Source organism: Leptopilina heterotoma, unplaced genomic scaffold (assembly GCF_015476425.1).
Source record: "Leptopilina heterotoma isolate Lh14 unplaced genomic scaffold, ASM1547642v1 Lhet_101, whole genome shotgun sequence".
NCBI lineage: Eukaryota > Metazoa > Arthropoda > Insecta > Hymenoptera > Figitidae > Leptopilina > Leptopilina heterotoma.
In genome coordinates, this window is record NW_025110815.1 from 589895 (window position 1) to 614380 (window position 24486).

The window sequence follows — 24486 nt, forward strand, 5'->3', positions numbered from 1 at the left end:
ACAATAAAAATATTCGATAAAATATAATTTTCTCTAAACTAACAAAAAAAAATGATTATTCTTCTGTCACACAGAAATGGAATCGTAAATTATAAATTCTATATTCGTAAATTATTAAAAACTGCAGTCTATTAATTTTTTTTCGCGTTACTTTCATTTCTTGAAAAAACAAACAAATTCGATTATTATTAAGAAAAAAATGCGATTTTTACAGTGAACTTCCCTTTGGTTGTGAATCTTCGTGTTTAATATCGCCATGAATGGAAGGCTGTCTCTCCAAACTTAAGGCACTACTTCGTCTTGGTTTTGGTATTGGATTATCGGCTAAAATCTCCGGTTTTTTACGAATTGGCTCCTCAATGTGTAATTCAATGATTTTCACCGGCTCCTGTGGGGCCTCGATTGGAATTGGAGGATCGGTTAAACGAATGACGTGACAATTGTTTTGCTCGCGGGGAAGTTCTTTTATTTCGACTTTAACTCCCGTTGGATCGTTGACGAGATCCTGGAAAAAGTGACGACGATTCTCCTCAATTGCAAAACGTCCACTGGGCGAATTATGATTTATCGAATCCTCTGACTTACGACGAGTTTCGAGTTTGTTTAATTTTTTTTCTATTTTTTCAATTTCATCCTTGACACAAAAACTATTACTTCTCGAGAGTGTGGATTTGTTTTTCTTCTTGAGATCATCGGCATCATCATTTTCAGACGGTGTTATTTCTTTTATTATTTCCAAAGTTTCTTCGGATTTCTTTCGTAGTTCCACTTCGATTATTTCGTCTTTTTTGGAATTTGATTCTTCTTGTGAATTATTAGACGTGTTTTCGTCTTTTATTTCGATTGACGATAATTCAGTGGGGGATTTTGATGATTCTTTGGAATTCTTGATATTCTCGATGGTGATTTCGAGTTTAGGGGAAATATCGACGTTCTTTTCGATTGGACTAGATTCCTTTGGTTGATTAACGTCTTCATCGGTTTGAGTTTTCTTTGTGAGCTCCTCAATGTCTTCGGCGACTCGCGATATTTCTAGTGGATCTGGAATTGGAGATATTTTTGATTCCGTCAGAGGAAGAAATTCCTGAAATTGAAAAATTCTTGTCGATTATATTTGGAAGTTTTAGTCTTTTTTTATTTAAACTAAATATTTAAATATTTAAACAAAATATTTAAAATATTTTGTACACTATTTGCAATTTATTTGGTAATAAAAAAATTAGTTTACGAAACTATTCAATTTTTTTCATGATAAAAATATTTAAATATTATTTACAATTTATTTGATAAGTAAATCAGTTTCGAAGACTATTACATTTTTTTCAAAATAAAAATAATTGAAAATTATTTACAATTAATTTTATAGTAGAAAAATTAGTTTGAAAACTATTCAATTTTTTATAGTAAAAATAATTGAAAATTATTTACAATTAATTTTATAATAGAAAAACAATTTTTTAATAGTAAAAATAATTGAAAATTATCTACAATTTATTTTATAGTAGAAACATTACTTTGGAAAACTATTCAATTTTTTCCATAATGTAAATAAATAAAAAAATTATTTGCAATTAATTTATTTGAAAGGAAAAAAAGATTAGTTTAGAATTGAATAAATTGGAAAAAAGACAAACCTCCTTGTTTTCGACGGGACTTTTTGGTTTTGGTGGTTGAGGTGCTCTTCGTTTTTTCCTCGTGTAACCGCTCGCGGTACTTGAAATCGACATGCAACTGTTAATTGACAAATTCGATTTTCTCACAGCATCTTGACTGAATCTCTTAAATACATAATCATCGGGAACATTTTCATTTTCATCACGAATCCTGACATCGTCCGATTTTAAGCCTTCCTCTTCAATATCAGACGATGGCGAAAATCTCTGCGACGCTCTTAAACCGCTTCGTCTGAAAGAAGAAAACTTTTTTTTTCTTCTCTTTCCTCTCTTCGATAATAAACAATAAATATTTAAAAAACAGACCGAATAATTAAAAAATTAAATTTACAGAAAAAACGATTTTTAAAATTGTTTATTTTATTTGTTAAAATGAAATAATTAAAATTAATTATTCTCTTTATGCTGCGTCTACAACAGAAAAAATAATGTGTAGAAAATTGTGTAATGTATAGTGTAATTGACCCTGACAGTTGGCAGTGCTAAAAACAATACACATTACACTACAAATTACACATTTTTCTACACATTATTTTTTTCTATTGTAGACGCAGCCTTATTAATTCAATTTTTATAAAAAAATAGTCACCTGGGTGGAATTGGTGCACGATCCATTTCTCTATCATCTCCATATCCATTGGACAAATGTTCCTTTCCTTCAAAATCAAGCGGAGGAATTTTGTCCTTTGGCTTTGGACTCACTTGTCCAAATCTATTGAAAAGCAAAAGGAAAAAATTTAAATTAAAAACACATTCATATAGTTTTCTCTAAAGTATAAGATTTAAGTATAGAAATAAATTAAATATGAAGTAAATAAAGTTTTTAAAAAATTATAAAAAATATTTCAAACGTAAAGTAAAGAAAATTATAAAATAAACAAAATTGAGAATAAGAAGTAAACAAAATAGAAAAGAAATATAATATAAAATATATAAAATAATGTCTTTTCTATCAAAATAATAATTTTATTATAAAATAATATCGATTTTTGAGTGAAAAAATTTGGAAAATTTATTCCATTGAAATCTTATCACAAAGCCAAATTGAATACTTTTGAAGAATTTCTTTCAATTTTTTTTAAAAATATTCTATAGTTTCTTTAATAATTTTAATTGAAAATTTTGAAAGAAATTGAATTTTATGAAGAATTTCTTTTAAGTTCTTAAAATAATTGTGTTTCTCAATAATTTAAATTAAACATTCAATTTATTAAAATTTTTAGAAAATAATAAAATTCTTCTCTTATTTATGTACGGGAAATGTAAAAGGCCGAAAGGTCATACATATGAATCCAATAAAATAAAAAAAAATAATAAAATTCTTCTCAAATTTTATTACAATTTTCTGAAATAATTTAATTCATTCAAGAAATTTTATTAAAATATAGAAAATAATTGAATTCTTGCTAAGAATTTTTTTAAAATTCTTTTTAAATAATTAAATTCTTGTGAAAAATTTTATTATTTTTGAAAATATTTGAATTGTTCGGTAGAATTTCATTAAAATTTTTAGAAATAATTGAATTCTCGCGAAGAATTTGATTATTTATGAAAATAATTAAATTCTCACGAAGAATTTTATTATTTTTGAAAATAATTGCATTTTTGCAAAGAATTTTATTGAAATTCTTGAAAATAATGAAAATAATTTAATTCTTGCGAAAAATATTAAAATTTTCAAATAATAATTATTATAAATTAATTATGTACCGAATTAGTGAATTTAAAAAATTTTTGATCTTAAATTATTCAAAATTCTAAAATTAATAAAAAAATTTTTTTACTAGAGAAATTTTAGTTTGTTTCGTACGTGCAAAAATAATTGACTAAAATAAAAAAAAAAATGACAAACTTTCGTGCTGGAGGTTTTGGAGTAAGATCGCCCATAATTGAATTAGTTGTTTCTTGAGGACTTCCATCGTATATTCTGGCAGGATCGCCATTCACAGTAAGACTAGAATTGTATCTTGAACCATCATCCCAAGTGTATTTCCTTCTTCTTGTCAATGTTCCCAAGGCTTCATCGAATTCCTGTTGATCCCTTAATGTCTGCGATTGTCTAATACCATTTTGGCTAGAATTTATCGTCTCTCCTCGTTTATACGTCGTGGAAACTGGAAACAAAAAATTTCTCTTTAGAAAATTAATTCTTTTTATTTTATTTTTGTTAACTATCTATTTTATTTTTTAGCTTCTTTTTTATTTCATTTCTTTTTGACTTTTCGCTTTTTTATTTTTTTTCACTACTTTCTCTTTTTTTTCTTTTTAGCTCTTTATTTTTTTATTTTACTTCTTTTGTTTATTTAATTTATTTTGGCTATTTTTTATTTTATTTATTTTGGTTTATTTTTCTTTTTGGCTTTTTAATTTTGCTTTGATTATTTTTTATTTTACTTTTGACTTTTTAATTTTGTTTTAGTTTTTAATTTTTAATTTCTGCTATTTTCTAATTTTTTCTTTTTGCTATTCTTCTAATTCTTTTATTTTCTTTTTTTTGCAATTCAGATGAAAATTTAATAATTAAGAGAAAATGTTTCCATTTATTAATCGAATGTATGATGTAAACTTTGAAAAAAAATTATTATTCGCTGAATAAGTGAAAATATAAATTCTCATACCTGTTGTAATCATCGAGTGACGCTCGGGCGCTTCCGGAGCCTCTTTACACTTTCCGAACAAACCATTCCTGCGATAAGATAAAAATATTTAATCGTAAATATTGTCGACTTTGTGTTTTATGTACATTTTACACTAAACTACACATTATTCAACGAAAATTGACTTATGACTTTGCACATAACATAAAATTTGACTTTCAATTATTTATTCAACGACAAAAATTAGGCCAAGTTTTTCTCCCTTTCACAAAATCTTATCTCAATTTCAAATTATTGTCTCAATTCACCATTTTTGGGGTTTTCAAATTTTGTAATAGAAAATTTCCCTTTTTTCTAAATTTTAATTTTTTTAGTCTTTCTCTTTTTGTAAATTTACAATTTTTGCATTTAAAATTTGTAAAAAAATTTATCTCCTTTTTTTTACATTTACAATTATAATTATTTTTTTAACTCTCGATTTTTGGGGTTTTAGTCAAATTTTGACAAAAGGCGAGAACGGAAAAAATTTCGTTACTTTTTTTTGAAGACGAAGAAAAGTAAAAAATTCCACAAAATCGAAAAGAATTTCTAAAAATAAACCGAGTGCGAAATTTTTACTTTGTTTTTAAATATAGATTCCGTGGGGATATTAAGAGGTGAGAAGACGGAGATTATAGTATGTCATCATTTTTTTGTCTTTATCTCCCGAGAGACAAAAAAATGCATTCAGTTATTTCAATAAAAAAAATCTCTAAATTAAATTGTAATTTATTTTATAAATTCAATTTTTAAATTTTAATTCAAAAATAAAATTTATTAACAATATAAATTGGAAGAGACATTATGAAAATTTTCGAATTAATAAATTCCTTTCGAATTCCCCCTTTTTGGAGGAATAATTTAAAAGTGTCTGGAAAATTCGTTAACTTTGAAATAATGATTATTATTATGTTTGGACCATTTATTGACCTTGATAACGAAACGGTCGAGTTAAGGAACCATCAGCCGAGGTCTCGACGGCAGTAAATTGTGCGTTTTGCATTAAATGAATCACGTGGCATATCGTTTGCATAAAACTGCGGATGTTTGCTCTAGTTATGCATCATATGTTGTATTTTTCTATTTCGTGAACGAAAAAAAAATTTAGATCCAGTCCCGATAAAAATTTGACAATTAAAAAATACCATTTTCAACACTATTTTCTAATTCAAAATTCACGAACAAAAAAAAAAAAATTCAAACCCAGTCCCGGTAAAAATTTGCAAACTAAAAAAACCCATTTTCAACATTATTTCTTAATTTAAAATCAATTAGAAAAAAAAAATTCTTTCAGTGGTGAAATTAATTTACCACTGAAAGAATTTTTTTTTACAAATTTTGTAAATTTTTTACCCCTTTTTACCTTTTCTTTTTTATTTATTTCTATTCTATTCTCATCTTCCAGTGTTTTTTTTCTCTTTCGAAATTTTTTTATTTTACGATTCAAAAATTAATCGGAAAAAATTAGATCCATTTAGAATAAACAAAATTAATTAATCGTTTGAAGCGATTTCAAAATTTTGCAAAATAATCAAATTTTTTAGAAGAATTTTATTGAAATTCTTTAAAATATTTAAATTCCTGAGAAAATTATTTAAATTTATAAAAATAATTGAAATCTTTCTAAGAACTTAAATAAAATTTTTGGAAAAAATTGAATTTTTTTGAGGAATTTAATTGAAATTGTATTACAAATATTTCAATTGTTATAAAGAATTTAATAAAAAACAATTCAAACTAATTAAATTTCTGCGAGGAATTTTACTGAAATTTTTCAAAATAATACAATTTTTGAGACTAATTTTATTCAAATTCAGTAAAATATTTAAATTCCTGCGAAAAATATTTTAATTGATGAAAATAATTGAAATCTTCAATTCTCATAAAGAATTTAATCAAAATTTTAGTGCAGAATTTTATTAAAATTTTTTAATTTAATTGAATTAATAATTGAAAATCTTGCTAAAAACTTAATTAAAATTTTCAAAAATAATTGAATTTTTTCCAGAAATTTAATTAAAAATGTATTACAAATCTTCCAAATTCTCATAAAGAATTTAATCAAAAATTCTTCAAAATAATTGTATTTTTGTAAATATTGTTGAAATTATATTGAAAATAATTGAATTTTTGCAAAGAATTTAATTAAAATTCTTTAAAATATTTAAATTCCTGAGAACAATTTTTTAATTATGAAAATAATTGAAATCTTGCTAAAAACTTGATTAAAATTTGCAAAATAATGAAATTTTTTCAAGAATTTTAATTAAAATTGCATTAATAATATTTCAATTCTCATAAAGAATTTAGTCAAAATTTTTCAAAATAATTAAATTTCTGCGAACAATTTCATTTAAATATTTCAAAATAAACAAATTTTTATGAAGAATTTTATTCAATTTCTTTAATTTAATTTAATTAATAATTGAAAGCTTGCTAATTATTTAAAAATTTTCAAAAATAATTGAATTTTTTCAAGGAATTTAATGAAACTTATTTTGAAAATATTTTAATTCTCAGAAAAAATTTAATCAAAAATTCTCCAAAATAATTGAATTTCTGCAAAGAATTTTATTAAACTTTTTGAAAACAACAAATAATAATAATTAATTAGTAAACCAGTTAATAATTGAATTTTTTTAATTGTAAATTCGAAATTATTCAAAAATTGAATTTAACATTTGAAAATAAAATTTTTTTAATATGCCTAATAAATGAAATATCGCGTTTCGCTCGCCTAACATTTGCCAATAAATAAAATATGTAAAATAAAATTAGTAAGTTAAATTTTGTGGAATTGTTTTTGATTTTCCAAAAACTAAATTAATTATCTAGGCAAATTACTTGGAAAGAATTTATAAATAGTGATGAATCTTTGAACTTTGATCAAAATGTTTGTCTTTGTATTTATGACTTTTTATTTGTATATTTATGTAAACTGTCGATAATAAAATAAAATAAAATAAAGAAATGCAGGCCATTGAAGCGTCATGCGATCAAAGTTGGATTATTGGATCACGATATAAAATAAATTACATTGCGCGACTACTCATGCGAGAACAGAGCTGTCGATTATTTTGCGTATATGATAATATACATAAGTGTTGGTGGCTCATTGTCGACCCAACATGCGGCGATTTAATTTTATATTATTGAGTCAACTGCTTTATCTTTATCTCTCATTCTTTCTTCTTCTTCTTCTTCTCTATTTCTTTTTTTCGAAAAATTTCTTTTTTCTCTTTGTGGATCGAAATTTTTCTATTTTTTTTTCCAAAATTTTTCTAATAACAACCATAAAAAAAAAATGGTACAAAAAAATTTTATGAGAAAATTACACTGTAGGCAAATTGAGTTCAAAGCATTTGATATTTAGTGCATGTGTTCTTACTTGACCCGAAAAGGAATTTAAATTCTTTTTCCAAATATTAATGACTTTATGACCGGAAAAATCTTTCTTTTAATAATTCTTTTATTTTCCATTTTAATTTAATTCTTTTGTACAAAAACAATTTTTGATTCGGAATATTTTTAATTAAAAATAAATAAAAATAAATTTTTTAAATTTGAAATAAAAAAATTGAAAGTTAATAATATTCCAAAACAATATTTTTAACGCATAAATTAATTTTTTGCAATTCTTAAAATTTGAGGTTTTTTTTTATGTAAATGAACAAGTATGACAAGAAATATTTGAATAAGCAATAAAGCGAAATAAACCTGAAATAAAACAAAACTTGAGGAGTTCAGAGAATGAGAAATGAAGATGCAAATAAGTTTGCAAAATGATGTAATAATCCCTTATATTTATGTGCGTATAAATATTTTGCAGAGGAGTTGTAACAATATACTGTTATTATCCACTTTGCACTTTCAATTTTGAATTAATAAAAATTTATTAATTTTCAAATGAAATTATTAACTGCGAATACCAATGAGAAAATTAATTTCCAAAGTTTTTTTTTCTTTAAAAAAATTAGTTAATCACAGAATTTATATAAATATTAAGTTCAGCTTTTAAAAAAAAAACAAAAATAGAAGTTAGAGAGAAATTGAATCAATAAAAAAATGAATTTCAGTTTTCGGATTTATTTTTATTCCAAAAGTTAATGTATCAATGTATTAATTAATATTAATAATTTATATGAATTTCAAGTTTAGTTTTTGAAAACAAAAAGTAGAAATTTTATTTAAATTCAAAAACTTAAATAAAATTCTTCGCAGAATTTCAATTATTTTCAATATAATTTCAATAATATTCGCAAAAATTTAATTATTTTGAAGAATTTTTGATTAAATTCTTTCTGGGAATTGACATATTTTAAAAATAATTTTCATTAAATTCCTCGAAAAAATTCAATTATTTTCAAAAATTTGAGCAAGATTTCAATTATTTTCATGATTTATAAAAATTTTTCACAGGAATTTAATTATTTAAAAAAAAGTTATGAAATTTCTCAAAAGAATGAAATTATTTTAAAAAATGTTAATTTTAATATTTTTTGCAGAAAAATTAATTTCAAAAATTTTTGATAAAACTCTGAGTTAAAACTAAAGTATTTAAATATTTTTATTATTATTTTAATGAAATTTCTCGTAAGAATTAACTTATTTTTAAAGGTTTTAATTAATTTTAATTCAAAACATTAATTGAGAAAAATTATCGTGTTTAGCTTTAAAAGAAATCAAATAAAGAAATTAAAAAAATTTTAATCAATAAAAAAATTGAATTTTAATTTCCGGATTTATTTTCAAAAATCTAGAGTAATAATAATGATTTCGTATAAATGTATTAAATAATATTAATTGTAATATGAATTTCAAAATTTAGCTTTTAAAAAAAAATGAGCAGAGATTAGAAAAAAATTGAATCAATTAAAAAAAAACTAATTTTTTTACTTTCCGTTATTTTTTTCTCAAAAAATTCAATTCTTTAAATATTTTAAATATTTAAATATTCTTTAAATATTTATTAATTATAATAGTCAAATTATTTTTTTTTTTGAAAATAAAAATCAAAACAATTCGTATTGAATTTGAATGAAATAGAATTTGAATGAAATAGAATTTGAATGAAAATGGAATTTTCAATTGAGAAAAAAGTTTCCTTTATATATAATTATTATAACAGAGAAGAATTTCTTTCATCTGCAGTAGATTGGCGTTCTTTTTTGCTTATTCAAAAGAGATATATATCGAGTGTTAACGATTAAATTGGCAATTCAAAGATTTACGAATTGCGTTTCGACGCGGTCATCACTTGGGTCATTTCTAAATCTCAATTTAACGTTGGCGTTAAATAGTCGGATCATTTCCGTTTCCTTTTATATTCTTTAACGGTCTAACATAGACGATTTTCCGTTATTAACTTTATTTTTCCGCATTACAAAAATAACTTTTTCGCAGAATAACACTCATTCACTTTTTATCTCCATTTGAAATTTCTCTCTCCAATTTTTTTTTCCTAAACAAAATTTAACTTTTAAATTGAAAACAAAATCGAAATGCAATAATTTTTAATTGGAAAATATCGAAAAACAATAAATTTTTAATTTCTAGTTGAAAAAATTATCGAAATGCAATAATTTTCAATTGGGAAATTATTGTATTTCGATAATTTTCAAAATATCCAATTTTGAGTTTTAAAAATTCCAAATTGAATATTTTTAATAATTATTTTTTGTTGAAAATATTTTTCATTTGTTAACTACAGGAAAATGTTAATATTAATTAATATTATTCAGAGTAATTCGATGGTAAAACAATGATTTTAATCTGCATAGAAATCGATTTATTATAACAAAATTATAGATTTTATTAGAAAAAAATTAATTTTATATTTCTTGCTTCTGGAAATTTAAATTCGACTTAATTAAAAACTATTTTTTCAGAGAAGATTTTGTGAGCACAAATAATAAATTGAAAATATTTCTTTGCGATAAAGCAAATAAAGTAATAAAACAATAAAAAGTCGCGATGTTCTTTTTCGAAGGAACCGTATTAAGAAAGTTATAAGTGTGCCATCTGGATTGTCGCCAAACCTGTCGAGTTCAAGTTCAAGAAACTTTCATAAAATTTCAATTTCAGTTTCAGAAATTAAAAATTAAAAATTAAAAATTAAAAATTAAAAATTAAAAATTAAAAATTAAAAATTAAAAATTAAAAATAAAAGAAAAATAATTATTAACAAATATATTTTGGTTTCTATTCTATTTATATTTCCTTTTTTTGTTTTTATTTAATTTTATTAAATTTATTATTATTATTTATTAAATTTTTTTATTATTTATTATTATTTTATTAAACTCTTCAGTTTATTAAATTTTCTATTTTTTTAGACTTTATTCTAATTTTTCTATTTTTACGATTTTTTGTTCACTTTTCAAACTTTACACTACTTTTTTCATTGTTTTACCATTTTTTTCAACTGTAAATAATAAAAAAAAAAATGTTTTCCTTAATTTACAAACTCACCACGTTGATTTTATAGAAAAACTGTGAGACCTCTTTTTTCTGCCTTTCCCGAAACTCCAAAATTTGTGTTTTGTCTCCTTCTCCGTTGATTTATTGTTATCTTTGCGCATTTGCATATTAGCACTGGGATTGTTATCATTAAAGGGATTTAAATGCTCCGGATAATCGTGAATTGAAATACTGGGACGTCGACTTGGTCTCGACATTTTTTTTTCGCCTTTTTCTTCTTATTCTTCTTTTTCCTTCAATCGATAGATGATAATTTTTCCCCCAAAAAAAAAAAATTTATTGAAGAAACAAGCAGACAGTCTGTTATCGTCAGTACTTTAATCTCCTCATTTTTAAAAGACCTCTTATCTGAAAAAGTAAATAAAAAAAATATATTAATTAGATAAATCATATTGTCATATAAGTGATATTTTTTATGAGGTGAAACGATTTTTTAAAAATTATTTTCTCCATTTTTTATGAGAAAAATTAATTTTTTCTTTTTTAAATTTACGAAATAATAATTTACACTTGTGTTAATTTAGGAACACTTGTGTTCTATTATAGAAAATAATCATGATATTATAGAAAATAGATTCAGAATTAATGAATTGATACAAATTGATACAAAATAAATACACGCAAAGTTAATAAAAATAATTGCAAAATAAATTCAAAATTAATAAAAATAAATAAGAAATATATATACAAAATTCATCAAAATAATTAAAAAATAAATAGAAAATTAATAAAAATAAATACGAAATGAATACAAAAGAATACAAAAAAATACGAAACAAATACAAATTGAATAGGAAATAAATTCAAAATTAGTACAAAATAAGTACGAAGTAAATACAAAATAAAATAGAAAATAAATACGAAATAAGTACAAAATAAATACAAAATTAATAAAAATAAATACGAAATGAATACAAAAAATACGAAACAAATACAAATTGAATACGAAATAAATTCAAAATTAATACAAAATAAATACGAAACAAAAACGAGACATAAATACAAAAATAATAAAAAAAATACGAAGTGAATACAAAAAATACGATATAAATACAAAATGAATACGAAATAAATACAAAAATAGACACAAAATTTATTTTCAACTAATTGAAGTTTATAAAAAACATGAAAGTCGAATATAAAATATTGATATTGTTTTAACTGAAAAGAAACAAAATGCAGTAGTAGTTATTTTAATATTTTAAGTAATAACAATTATTTCAATGAAGTTCTTAAAAGAAAACAATTTTAATATCAAAATTTTTCCCCTGGAATTTGTAATAATTATGAAAATTAAATATAAAAATATATTTTGACAATATTATTGAGAGATTCGAAAGACTGATTAAAAGGGATAAGAATCATTGAAATTGTCCTGCGTTTTAATTTAATCTAAGTGAATTGAAGTTTATTTGCTTACAAGAAACTAGTGGGCACAAACAATACCCTCGCTAACCAGACGGTCTAATTAGGTCACAATTGCATCAATGACATTGCTATAATATTGCATCTCAAATAAAACAACTATATTTAAATTAAGAAGTAAACGTTCAGTCTGAAAACATACTCTTTATCTTTCTAATTCAATATTTTTCTAATCTAAATTCACAAAATTAGAAACAATGAAGCAAACAATTTTCTGGGCTATTAATAGACATTATATTAATCAGAATTAATCAAAATTAATTATGCAGATAGAATTTATTTAATTATTATGATTTTTATTATACAAAATTATTTATTTTCAAATCTAAACTTCAATTTTTGAATAACTTCAGATTCAAAATTAAAAAAGAAATTCAATTATTAATTCACTGATTAATTATTATTTATTATTTTCAAAAATTTTAATTCAATTCTTGTCGATGGAATTAAATTATTTTCAATATAATTTTAGTAAAATTTCACGAAAAAATTGAATTATTTTTGAAAATCTATATAAATATTTTTGATAAAATTCTTCAAAACAATTTAATTATTTTTGAAAATTCCACAAATAAAAAAAAGTAATTCAATTATTTTCATGAATAATAAAATTCTTCAGAAAAATTAAAATATTTCCAAAAATTTTAATACATTTTTTTGCAAGATTCAATTATTTTCTTAAATAAATAAAATATTTGTTTAGTAGGATTTCAATCATCATCAATAGAATTTTAATGAAAATTCTTAAAAAAAAATTAAAATAGTTTTTTGTAGTTTCAATAAAAATTTTCCAAAGAAGTAAATTATTTTAAAAAATTTAATAAATTACTTCAGAAAAATTCAATTATTTTTATAAATAGTAAAATTGATCGAAACGATTCAATTTTTGTTTATAAATATTAAAATTCCTTGCAAAAATTAAATTTTTTTACATATAAAAAATTCTTTTCTAGAATTCAATTACTTTTAATACAATTTTAATAAAATTTTTCAAACAAGATTCAATATTGTCATCAAAAATGTTAATAAATTTATAGAAATAATTCAATTAGAATTTATTGTACTTTTTATTATTCATTAAATTAATAAGAATGAGTAATAATTAATTTTAATTGTGGAATTTCTTGAAAAAATATTTGATGTTCTTTAGAGACAAAAAATTGTTCATTTAAGTTGAAAAAATCTTCTTTGTAATAGAAAAGGAAGAATTAAATTGGCAGTTGTAGATGTGAAAAAATGCATCACGTGATTCAATGCTTATAACTTTAACAAATGCAATTAGTTCAATTAGTCTATACTCTGCACGCTGTTTACTTTTCATCTCAACTCTAGCAATGGATTCGTGCCTAATCTTATTTTTGCTTTCATTATAAACTATGAGTTTAAGTAATTACCAGAAAAAAATAAATTAAATGATTTTTCAACAAAGTATTTTCTGTAAAATTTTAGAAAACATTTTTTTATAATTACAATAATATTGAAGAAATTTATTAAAATGTTTGGAAATAATTAAATTCCTTCGATGAATTTTATTATTTATAAAAATAATTGAATTTCTCCAAAGAATTTTATTATTTATGTTTGAAAATAACTGAATTCCTGAGAAGAACGTTATAAAAATTTTCGAAAAAATTGAATTCTTTCGAGGAACTTAATTGAAATTTTCAAAAATAATTGAATTCTTTCAAGAAAATTTCATTAAAATTATTTTGAAACTAGTTGAATTTCTGATAAGAATTTTATTAAAATTTTTGAAAACAATTGAATTGTTTTGAAGAATTTTATTCAAAATTAATTCAATTCTTTCGGGAAATTTTACTGAAATTGTATTGAAAATAATTTAATTCCGGAAAAGAATTTTATTAAAATTTTTGAGAATAATAAATAGTAATTAATTAAGCGGTTAATTAGTTAAGAAGTGAATATTTAAAAAAAGATTTGAATCTCGAATTATTTAAAAATGGAAATTGATTTTTAAAAATAAAAATATTTCCTAATTTGCATAATAATAATAAATTGAATACTGCGTTTAGAGCGATAAAGCGTGTAAAATTTGCTAGTAACTTAATAAAAGTTAAAATTAATAAACCTTGACAGCAAAAAAAAAAAAAATTAATTGCGACTCTCTTTGGAAGAATATAAAAAAAATAATAAAATAATTGAAAATAAAGTAGTAAATTAAATAATGCAGTAAAAATTAGTGCCTCGGCAGTATAAAGAAAATGATTTATACTCTTTTAAAGAATATAAAAAATTGCTAATGAAATAATTGATAATAAAATAAAAATTTGCATAAAAGGGTAAAAATTAAAAGTAAATTACTAGAAGCAGATCTAGAATTAAATTTTACTTTTCCTAATAAAATGACTAATTACATTTTTTTTCGTTAGTGAAACAGAAAAAAATGTTGAAAACCTAGAAAATACAAATACTTCTTTTCTTTTGGAATTAAAAAATTTTTACCGATCGATATAATTGCTTCCTTTTAGTTAATACAACAAAAATGTTTTTTAAAAAAAAGTTAAATTAAAAGTAGGAAAAGTAAAAAAAGTAAAAAATAAATTTGATTAAAATTACTAAAAGTAAAAATATAAAAAATAAGTTAAATTAAATGTAGTAAAAATAAGAAAAGTAAAAAATAAAAAATAAGTTAAATCAAAAGTAGTAAAAGTAAAAAATAAAAAATAAGTTAAATTAAAAACAGTAAAAATATAGAAATTAAAAAAAATACTTAAATGAAAATAAAAATCGTAAATTGAAAAAAAATCTCTAAAAGTAAATTCGCAATTTCCCTTATTCGAAATTCTGTGACGTTTCTCTAAATTCTACATTTTTTTTCCTCCTTCAATCATTAAAAATCACCCGCACTCGATAGTCAAATTTCTCTTTAATTTATACACCTTTCACCTGACCTGCTATAACACCTTGAAACCTAAAACAATCAAATATCTTTTATATAACGACAAACCTCACGAACGATGAATTTTATTAAAAGAACAAAAAAATCGATTTCAATGATTCACTATGATTATATGCACACATATTCTACTTCTGCACGCCTTGAAGGTTCTTTTTTTTAAAATAATATTTTGATTTTTCTGATATAGATATACAAATATACATATATAAATCGTTATCTAGGTACATTAACATCGAAAGAAAAAGAAAAAAAATTATCAATGCGACATGCAAACCTCATCTACATTATATTATGTATATAAGAAAAAAAAACCTAAAGCCAACTGTGTATTTTCGAATATTTTCGTACAAAGCAAAACGTAAATTAGGTCTAATATTGATCCATACCAGTGATATATGTGTTAATTTGCCTGATTCTTTTTTACACATTTTCACCATATTTTACATTCCGAGCATTTCAATATTTAACAATAGAAATTAGTTTTTTTTCGATTCTTCACTTTTGAATTAAAATTTTTATTTGTGTTTTTTTTTCTAATTGAAAAATATATTATACGAATTTAAGTTTTCGTAGGATTATTTTTTTAAATTTAATTTCTGTTCTAAATAAATGTTAAAAATTTTCAGAATATTTGTAACTTCAAAAAGAAAAAAAATTCTAATATTTATTTTTCAAATATGGTTTTTTTTAAAAATAGTTTTCTTAAAAATCAATTTTTTTTAAACGTGGACATTTATTGTGGCCACAAAATAAAAAGATGACTACAAATAAAATACTTCCTCTATGAGGAAGTAATAAAATAATAAGAAAAAATATCCACAAAATTTTTTATTACTATTATGACCACAAAATAAAAGAAATTACTATAAATAATAATAATAATAATAATAATAATAATAATAAAAACATAAAATGGCCACAAAATTTTTTAATCTCAAAAATCAACTTGAACTTTTGAATAATTTCAGATTGAGAATTTAAAAAAAATTCTATTATTAACTAATTAATTATTATATTAAATATTATTTTCAACAAGGCTAATAAAATTCTTCAAAAGAATTAAATTCGTCCAAAAAGCAAGAATTCACTGATTTTCATAAAAAAAAAATAAAATCTTCGTAGAAAATAAATTATTTTTATAAATAAAAAAATTCTTTAGAAAAATTCAATCATTTTTCAAAAATTTTAATAAAATTCTTTAGAAAAATTCAATTATTTTCAAAAATTTTTTAATAAAATTTGTCGAAAAAATTTGCAAGAATTAAATGATTTTCATAGATAATAAAATATTCATATAAGGAAAAAATTTGTCGGAAAAATTTGTAAGAATTAAATGATTTTCATTAGATAATAAAATTCTTCACAAAAATTCAATTATTTTCATAAATAATAAAATTCTTCGCACAAATTTGAATATTTTCATAAATAATAAAAATCTCTCACAGAAATTTAATTATTTTCAAAAATATTTATAAAATCTACTATGAGAATTCAATTTTTTTTAAATTCAATTTTAATTCAATTCCCCGAAAGAATTTAATTATTTTCCAAATTTTCCATAAAATTCTACTAAAATTCTACAAAATCAATTATTTTTTAAAATTTTAATAAAATTCTTCGCAGAAATTCTAATTAATTTTAGTATAATTTGAATAAAATTCTATAAATTAAGTTAATTATTATCAATACAATTTTAATTAAAATCGACAAAAAAATTTACAAAATTTTAATAATTTTTCTCGATAATAAAATTCGTCACAGAAATTCAATTATTTTTATAAATAATAAAATTTGTCAGATGATTTTTAATTATATTCGAAATAATTTTTGTAAAATTCTTTGCAAGAATTCAATTATTTTCATAAATATAATGAAATTTTTCGCAGAAATTCAATTATTTGTTTAAAAAATTAACAAAATTCGTTACAAAAATTCAATTATTTCCATAAATATTAAAATTCTTTTATAGAAATTCAATTATTTTTAATACTATATTTTAATTGAATTCCTCGAAAGAATTTAATTATTTTTAAAAACATAAATTAATTTCTGTTTTAAAACCGCAAGTAAATAAATATTTTTTTATTTTTTAGAATATTTATAACTTTGAAAAAAATATCCTAATTATTTATTTTTCATATATGCTTCTTTTTCAATCTTTTTAAAAATCTACTTTTCTAAAAAGCATTTTATTCAAAAAATTTATTTATTTAAAGTATAAACTTTTTATAGTAAATAAAAGTATAAACTGACATTTTTGGGTCATCGATAGAAATTTTCTTTTTTTTCTTTAACTAAAATTTCGAAAAGACAAGAAAACTTTTGTGTAACGAGCTTTTCTAATAATAAAATTGCCAGAAGAAGACCTCAATAAATACAAAAATAATGATAGAAAATGCGTAGAGAAAAAAATTCGATATCTAATCTTCTTCATTACAATCTCGATTCTCCGATTAAATAAAAATTTTTTTTCGTAAGAATATTACTTTAAAAAAGTGAGAGAAAAAAAGCCAAACAAATAAATTGATTTTTATAATAACCGCATATTTTGAAAAATGCAATTAAATTCTGTTTTTCCGCTGGTAAATTTTAATTTTTCCATTTTGACAATTTTTTTACAAAACTGATAATTTAGATAATTAATAGTTAAAAATTTTGTTTAAAATTAATTAACAATTTAGATATTAAGAACAATAACTATTATAAATTAACTATAAAAGAAAAAAAAAATTCGGCTACGAAAATTTTACACAAATTATTTATTCTTTTTTCGAAAACGAAATTTCAATTATGAAACCATTATAAATTTTTCAAATATCTAAAAATGTAAACGAGCAAACTGCTCTACATTTGATGATTATTTTAAGATCACTTTAACGCTTCAAGAAGTCACTGCCTCTGTTAAATTTTCACTTATATATATATTCTAGCACGCAAATTATTTATTAAAAGAAAAAATTCCCATTTCAACTCTATTTCTCGGACAATAAAAAATAGAAAAAAATTACCAAAAATAAGAAAAATTAAAATCTTATTTCCTTACAGACATTTTAATTTACAATAATTTATCTAATTTGTTACAATCTTTATTTGAATTTAAGCACACAAAAAAAAAATCCATCCTATTTCTATTTACCGAAATTTCTGCCAAGAGCCCCTGTGGCCTAATGGATAAGGCATCGGTCTCCTAAACCGGGGATTGTGGGTTCGAGTCCCACCAGGGGTAAAATAATATTTTTGTCCTCGAATACAGTCGCAATTTTTCGAATATTCCTTCTTGTTCGGTATTTTTTTTTTAAATAACTAATATCTAACTTGTTAGTTACTATTAGAAAAAATAGTTTCTTCGTTGGCAAAAAAGTTAAAAAAAAATTCTTTTCTAGTGTAAAAAACAAAAACAAAAAATTCTTCATAATCGTAACACTATATTTTTTAAATCCTACCTAATATTTAACCGTTAATTAGTTATATTAAAAAATCAAGTTCTTTTGCTGGCAAAAAAGTTTTCGTAAAAAAATTTTTCTTTTTAGTGTAAAAAAAAGCAATTTTTTAATATTTTTCATAATCGCTTTAGAATTAGGAAAAAAAAAATTTCATAACACGTGCGAAGAAACTTTAGAAAACTTTGTTCGAAGTTACTTTCTTTGGTGCACACGTTCGATATCAGGTTTAATCAATATGCATAAAAGGAAACAGGGAAAACTCTTTTATGCAACAACGATATTTCATTTTCCCACAAATTGCTAATCTCTGAAAAATTACATCAGATTGGAAAATTTTTTTTTTAGTGACGAAAATAAAATTCATTTATAAATCCATAATTTTAGTGGGTAAAAATAATTAATTAAAAAAAAAGTAAAAATAATAATTAATTGTAAATTAATAATTTTAGATGTAACTTTTATAAAATTAAAATTAATATTTATTTCCATTTAGAATAATAATAATTATTATCACTATTTATTATAATAATATTTATTATAATTATAATAATTATTAATTTGATTTATTGTAAAATTTATTTCACATTTATTATAACTATTTTTATTACTATTATTACCACTATTATTATTATTTTGACTTTTTATTATATTAATAATAATAATAATAATTATAATAATTATTATAATTTTTATTATTATTTTATTTACAGAATACTTTATTTATCGTTTATTTATTTTTTCATTTATTTGTTTATTAATTTGTTTATTAATTTATTTTTTCATTAATTGATTTATTAATTTCTTTATTAATTTATTTTTTCATTTATTTCTTTATCAATTTGTTTATTAATTTATTTTTTCAATTATTTATTTATTCATTTATTTATTCATTTAAAAAATAAATAAAATATAGTCCAAAATATTTACATGTTGGAATAAAATAAAATTAAAAATAAATTAAATAATTAGTAATATTAAAGTTTTATAATTTATATAATATATTAAAAAAAAATCAGATAAAAACATATTTGACCTCCATCACTCTCGCGGTTCATTCAGACCTAAACATAATGATTAGAATCAATACAGTGACTATATAGTTTTAAATATATGCTCTATGATATTTCATGTTTCACGGAATATTTTTTTTATAATAAAATATGTTAATTCATTCCGGGACAAAATTAATCTAATTAAATAATAATTAAAAACTTTTTTTTAGATTTTATCCATTTTTTTGGTTATTAAAAATAATTATTATTGAACGAATTTTATAAATTAAATTAATTTCCACTATTTTTATTTTTTCCTTTTATTATAAAGATATTTCTTTATTTATTTAATAACTATTTTTTTTAAATATACTGTAAATTAGTTTTTGAAAAAAAATTTTGAACGAAAACAAATTTTTGTTTTATAACTGAAGAAAAAGGTTTCAAAGAAAAACCAGAGTTTAATTTTATTACATAAATAAAAAGATTTTTAATTTTAAACAAATTTATATTTTATTACTATAATGAAAAAGATTTAGAGGGAAAACATTTTTTTATTTTCTCTACTAAAGAAAAATATTTTTCTAATTAAAAATAATCAAAAATTTAATTTGGAAATTGAATCTTGTAAAATTTATGTAAAAATTTAGTTAACAAAAAAATGTATCGAAAACAAATTTTTATTTATTACGAAAAAAAAAATTTGAACAAAACCAAATTTTAATTTTATTACTAAAAAATTTTGAATGAAAAATAAATTTTTTTTCTAAAGAAAAATATTTCCAATAATTATAAAAACAACCAGAGATTAAATTTTTATTATTTACATTTATTCGTTGATTGGTAATTGATTCTTTTAATTATTAAATTTCATTTATTTCATATCATAAGTTTAATCGTGAATTTCATTCTCTGGGGAGAAAATAATAAGATACATTATTAAACTATTGATTCATATCATATCACGAGAAAGTAAAGAAAATTTTCTCATGAAATGTACAGAATAAGAAGAAAATAGTAAGAAATATTTTTAAAAGAAATTTAAAAATTTAGTTACCTACTTGAAAATTAATTCGTAATTTTTAAAAACAATGAGCAAATACTAAGTTTTTCTCATTTAGTTACTAAAAAGAAATCAAATAAACAATAAATAAATAATCTTAATGTTTATTTTCCACGAGTAGTTTATTAAAAAAAAAATTTTTTTAAATCAACTTTTCTAATTGTACGTTTTTATTTATGTAAATTATTTTTGTAAATAGTAAAATTCTTTACAGAACTTTAAGTTAGTATTCTCAATAAAATTTTAATCAAATTTAGCGAAATGATTCAATTATTATTTTTTAAAATTTTTAATAAAATGTTTCGAAAGAATTCAATTATTTTCTGAAAATTTCAATAAAATTTTTCGCATAAATTCAATTATTTTTATAAATAATAAAATTCTTTGCGAGATTTTAAGTATTTTCTATAAAATTTTAATAAAATTCCACGAAAAGATTCAATTATTATTTTTTTTTAATTTTTAATAAAATTTTTTGAAAGAATTCAATTATTTTCTGAAAATTTTAATAAAATTTGTCGCATAAATTCAATTATTTTTATAATTAATAAAATTCTTCTCCAAAATTCAATTATTTTCAAAAGAATTTTAATAAAATTTTTACAAAAGAATTCAATTATTTTCTGAAAATTTCAATAAATTTTTTCGCATAAATTCAATTATTTTCCAAAGAATTTTAATAAAATTGAGTAATCAAATTTTTAATTATAATTAATAACAAACATGATTACTTTAAAATTTTGAAAGAAATTCTTCATAAAATCCAATTACTTTGAAAATTTTCGATTAAAATTATTAAAGAAACTCCATTATTTAAAAAAAAATCGAAGAAATTCTTCAAAAGAATTAAATTTCGATTATTATTATTATCTGTAAACCCGTTTATAATTTAAATAAATAAACTAATTAATTTGTAGCAACTATAATAATTAATAACTTATAATATTACTAAATACTTTTATAAATAAAAAAACAGAAAATAAATAATTTATAGTAATTACAAGAAAACTTTATTTACCAAAAAAAAAAAAAAAATACTAAATTGAAATGCAAAAAGAAAACTATTAAACATTTCTATTCCTGACTTTTAGAAAAAAAAAAAAACAAAAATGAAATAAATCATATTCATTTTTTTAGTTGGTGTGATTACGCGAGAAGTATTTAAAAAAAATGTATTTATAAATGTTAAACATACAAAGTGCATTTCTGATTTATGAACAATCTTGTACAGTGAGATGAAGTATTCTTTTTTTTGTTTTCAATGTCATAAAGTATTTATATAATCAGTGTATAATTCCTGATATTATTCCATATGAAGATATATATACAATTTTTAAAAATAGTGAAAAACTTTTCTATTATCATCATAATCATTTCATAACAACTTTGTATTTTTTCATTTAAATGTCTTTATATCTTAAAGTCAATTTACTAATCTTTTAATATACTGTTAATATATTATTGATAATAATAATTTCATTGTAATGAAAAAATATTAAATAGAATTTTTTTTAAATTCAAATTTCTAACTTTAAAAATTTTTTTCTTTTCTTTTTTATGATTTTTAGATAAAAAAAAAATAGTTTTTGCAAATATTTCCCTAGTTTGTATGGTAAAATAATTAATATTTATTTAATTAATTAATTAATTTTTTTTAAACAAAATAATTACATTTCAATGGAGTTTAAATAATTAATGAGATTTATTCTCGTATTAAGTTTTTTATTTAGTTTATTATTTATTTATTGGAACATTATTGAATTAATTTTTATATTTGGAAAAGTTCTTCAAAATAGTTGTTTACATTTAGTACTAAGCTTCCTAAAGTGGTTCAATTGTAAATTTCCGGGTAATATTTACAAACTTTTGTGATTACTTCCGAAAGTCAATGAACGAGAATAACATTTCGTAATTATAAATACATTTAAATGAGTAATTAGCATTTTTAAACATAATTACTTCATTTTTTAAATAATTTTGTATTTTTCAATAAAAGGTTTTCTTAAAATTTTTGAAAACTATTTTATGATTTTAATTATTTGTGATTAATTATTATTACTAGAGTCATTATAATTTATTTTTTTATTATTATTTTGACCATTCTTTCACAAAATTATTTTTATTATTTATTATCATAATTTATTCTTTATTTATTTAGTATTTATTCATTTACAAAATCTGTTTCCACAGTATTAACTGGCTTAAGAATAAAAAAAAATTATTATCACCACCCAATAAAATTAAAAAACGCGCAAGAATTAAAATAAATTTTCGATAATTGAATTAAAAATTAAAGTTCTTCGAAATGTTCAAGAAAATTTTTTCCATGACTTGCAGATATAAAAGCAGTTAAAAAACAAAATTTAGTCACCGTGCACAAGAAAAGAAAATTACGAAACGAATTCTAATTCAAAAATTGGAAAAGAAAATTTGTTTTCCCTTTTTTTGTAAATAGAAAATTTTAAGAATTAAAAAATTATTTTTTTTCCTTAGTTTCAATTTTATAATCAAATATATTGCTTACGTAAGTTTATATTGCGTATGAGTAAAAGGTAACTATAAATGTATATCTCTATACAATATATAAAGTAAAATACCTAAAAGAAGGTGCGAGTGAGAGCAGATGTGACAATTTTCTTCAATAAATCCAAAATATTCAAATCCTTTCTCTTCTTTCAATTTATCATTCACAATGGCACTTAATAAATATTACACTTTATTTGTTTGAAAAAAAATTTTCGAAATTAAATTTCAATGAAATTTAAAAAAAAAAGAAGAGAAAATAAATAAATTTTATATTAGGTTTTATAATTTAAAAGAGAGGCACAATCGAATATCACGTGCCACACTTGCCGTCACGGAACGCACCGGCTGACTGACTGAAAAGAACTCGCAACTTCTTGTAAGATGATTTTAAACTATACTTCACCGATAGTCGCGACACTTTCCGCTTCAACTTTTATTTACTATTATTATTATTATTTTTATTATTATTAATATATTATTCTTTGCCTAAAATTCTCTATTAAAAAATTGAAAATTTTTATTTGCAAATTTTAGGTGAAAAAAATAAATTTTGAAAGAAAAGGTCAAAAATAATTTGTGATAATTAAATAGATGGTTAATTATTCAAAAAGTAATGGTACTAATTACTAATTATCTAATTAATAATTACTATTACTAATTTTATTTTCATTATAATTATTTTCTCAACTCTCGATTTTTTTCGGGGTTTTTAAATTTTGTAATCGAAAATTTCCCTTTTTTCTAAATTCACAATTTTCTATTTAAAATTTGTAAAAAATTTATTTCCTTCTTTTTTCTAAATAATTACAAAGATTGTTAAGTTGAAAAAATAATTATATACTAATTACTAAATTTCTCATTTAATGTCAATTAAAATTGAAACAGTTAATGAAGAATTATGAACAGTTAATAATTTTTTAAAAAACTAATAAAAGTAGGTACATACCTAGAATTATGTTTATTTTAATTTTATACTCATAAACAGTCTTATTTGTATTTAATAAAAAGGTCATAAATTTTTCTTTCATTATTTACTGTTCATTGTTTGTTAAATGATAATTTCAGGACAATAAACAATAGAGAAAAATTTATAAATTACGTTCCTTGTTATTTTAAATTAGTAAGTGCTAGACGCGAAATGTTCTCTTTTTGATTTGTTGTTATTATTTTACAAATACAAATAACGAAGCATTTTATTTTTTAAGATCAACTGCAATTTTTCAAAGTGGATAAAAAAATTATATTTTTGAAAATCAGCTTTAAAAGCGGAAAATTTTCAAATTCATGTAATTAAAAGTTAATTAAAAATTAATTTAAATTAATTTAAA

General features: G+C 20.6%; 1 protein-coding gene and 1 non-coding gene across 2 annotated transcripts; one reads left to right on the top strand and one right to left on the bottom strand.

Moving 5' to 3' along the window:
* Positions 1-18: 18 nt before the first annotated feature.
* Positions 19-23515, bottom strand: LOC122499538. Its single transcript, XM_043607958.1, has 7 exons — positions 23230-23515; positions 10781-11137; positions 4292-4359; positions 3526-3787; positions 2263-2385; positions 1635-1905; positions 19-1084 (listed from the first exon to the last, which is right to left on the bottom strand). Exons 2-7 carry the CDS (start codon positions 10984-10986, stop codon positions 209-211), a joined length of 1806 nt encoding a protein of 601 aa, XP_043463893.1. The 5' UTR covers positions 10987-11137; positions 23230-23515; the 3' UTR covers positions 19-208.
* On the top strand, positions 18288-18360 carry Trnar-ccu. The gene has a single exon. It is a non-coding gene; the product is annotated as a tRNA-Arg (tRNA).
* Positions 23516-24486: the final 971 nt, after the last annotated feature.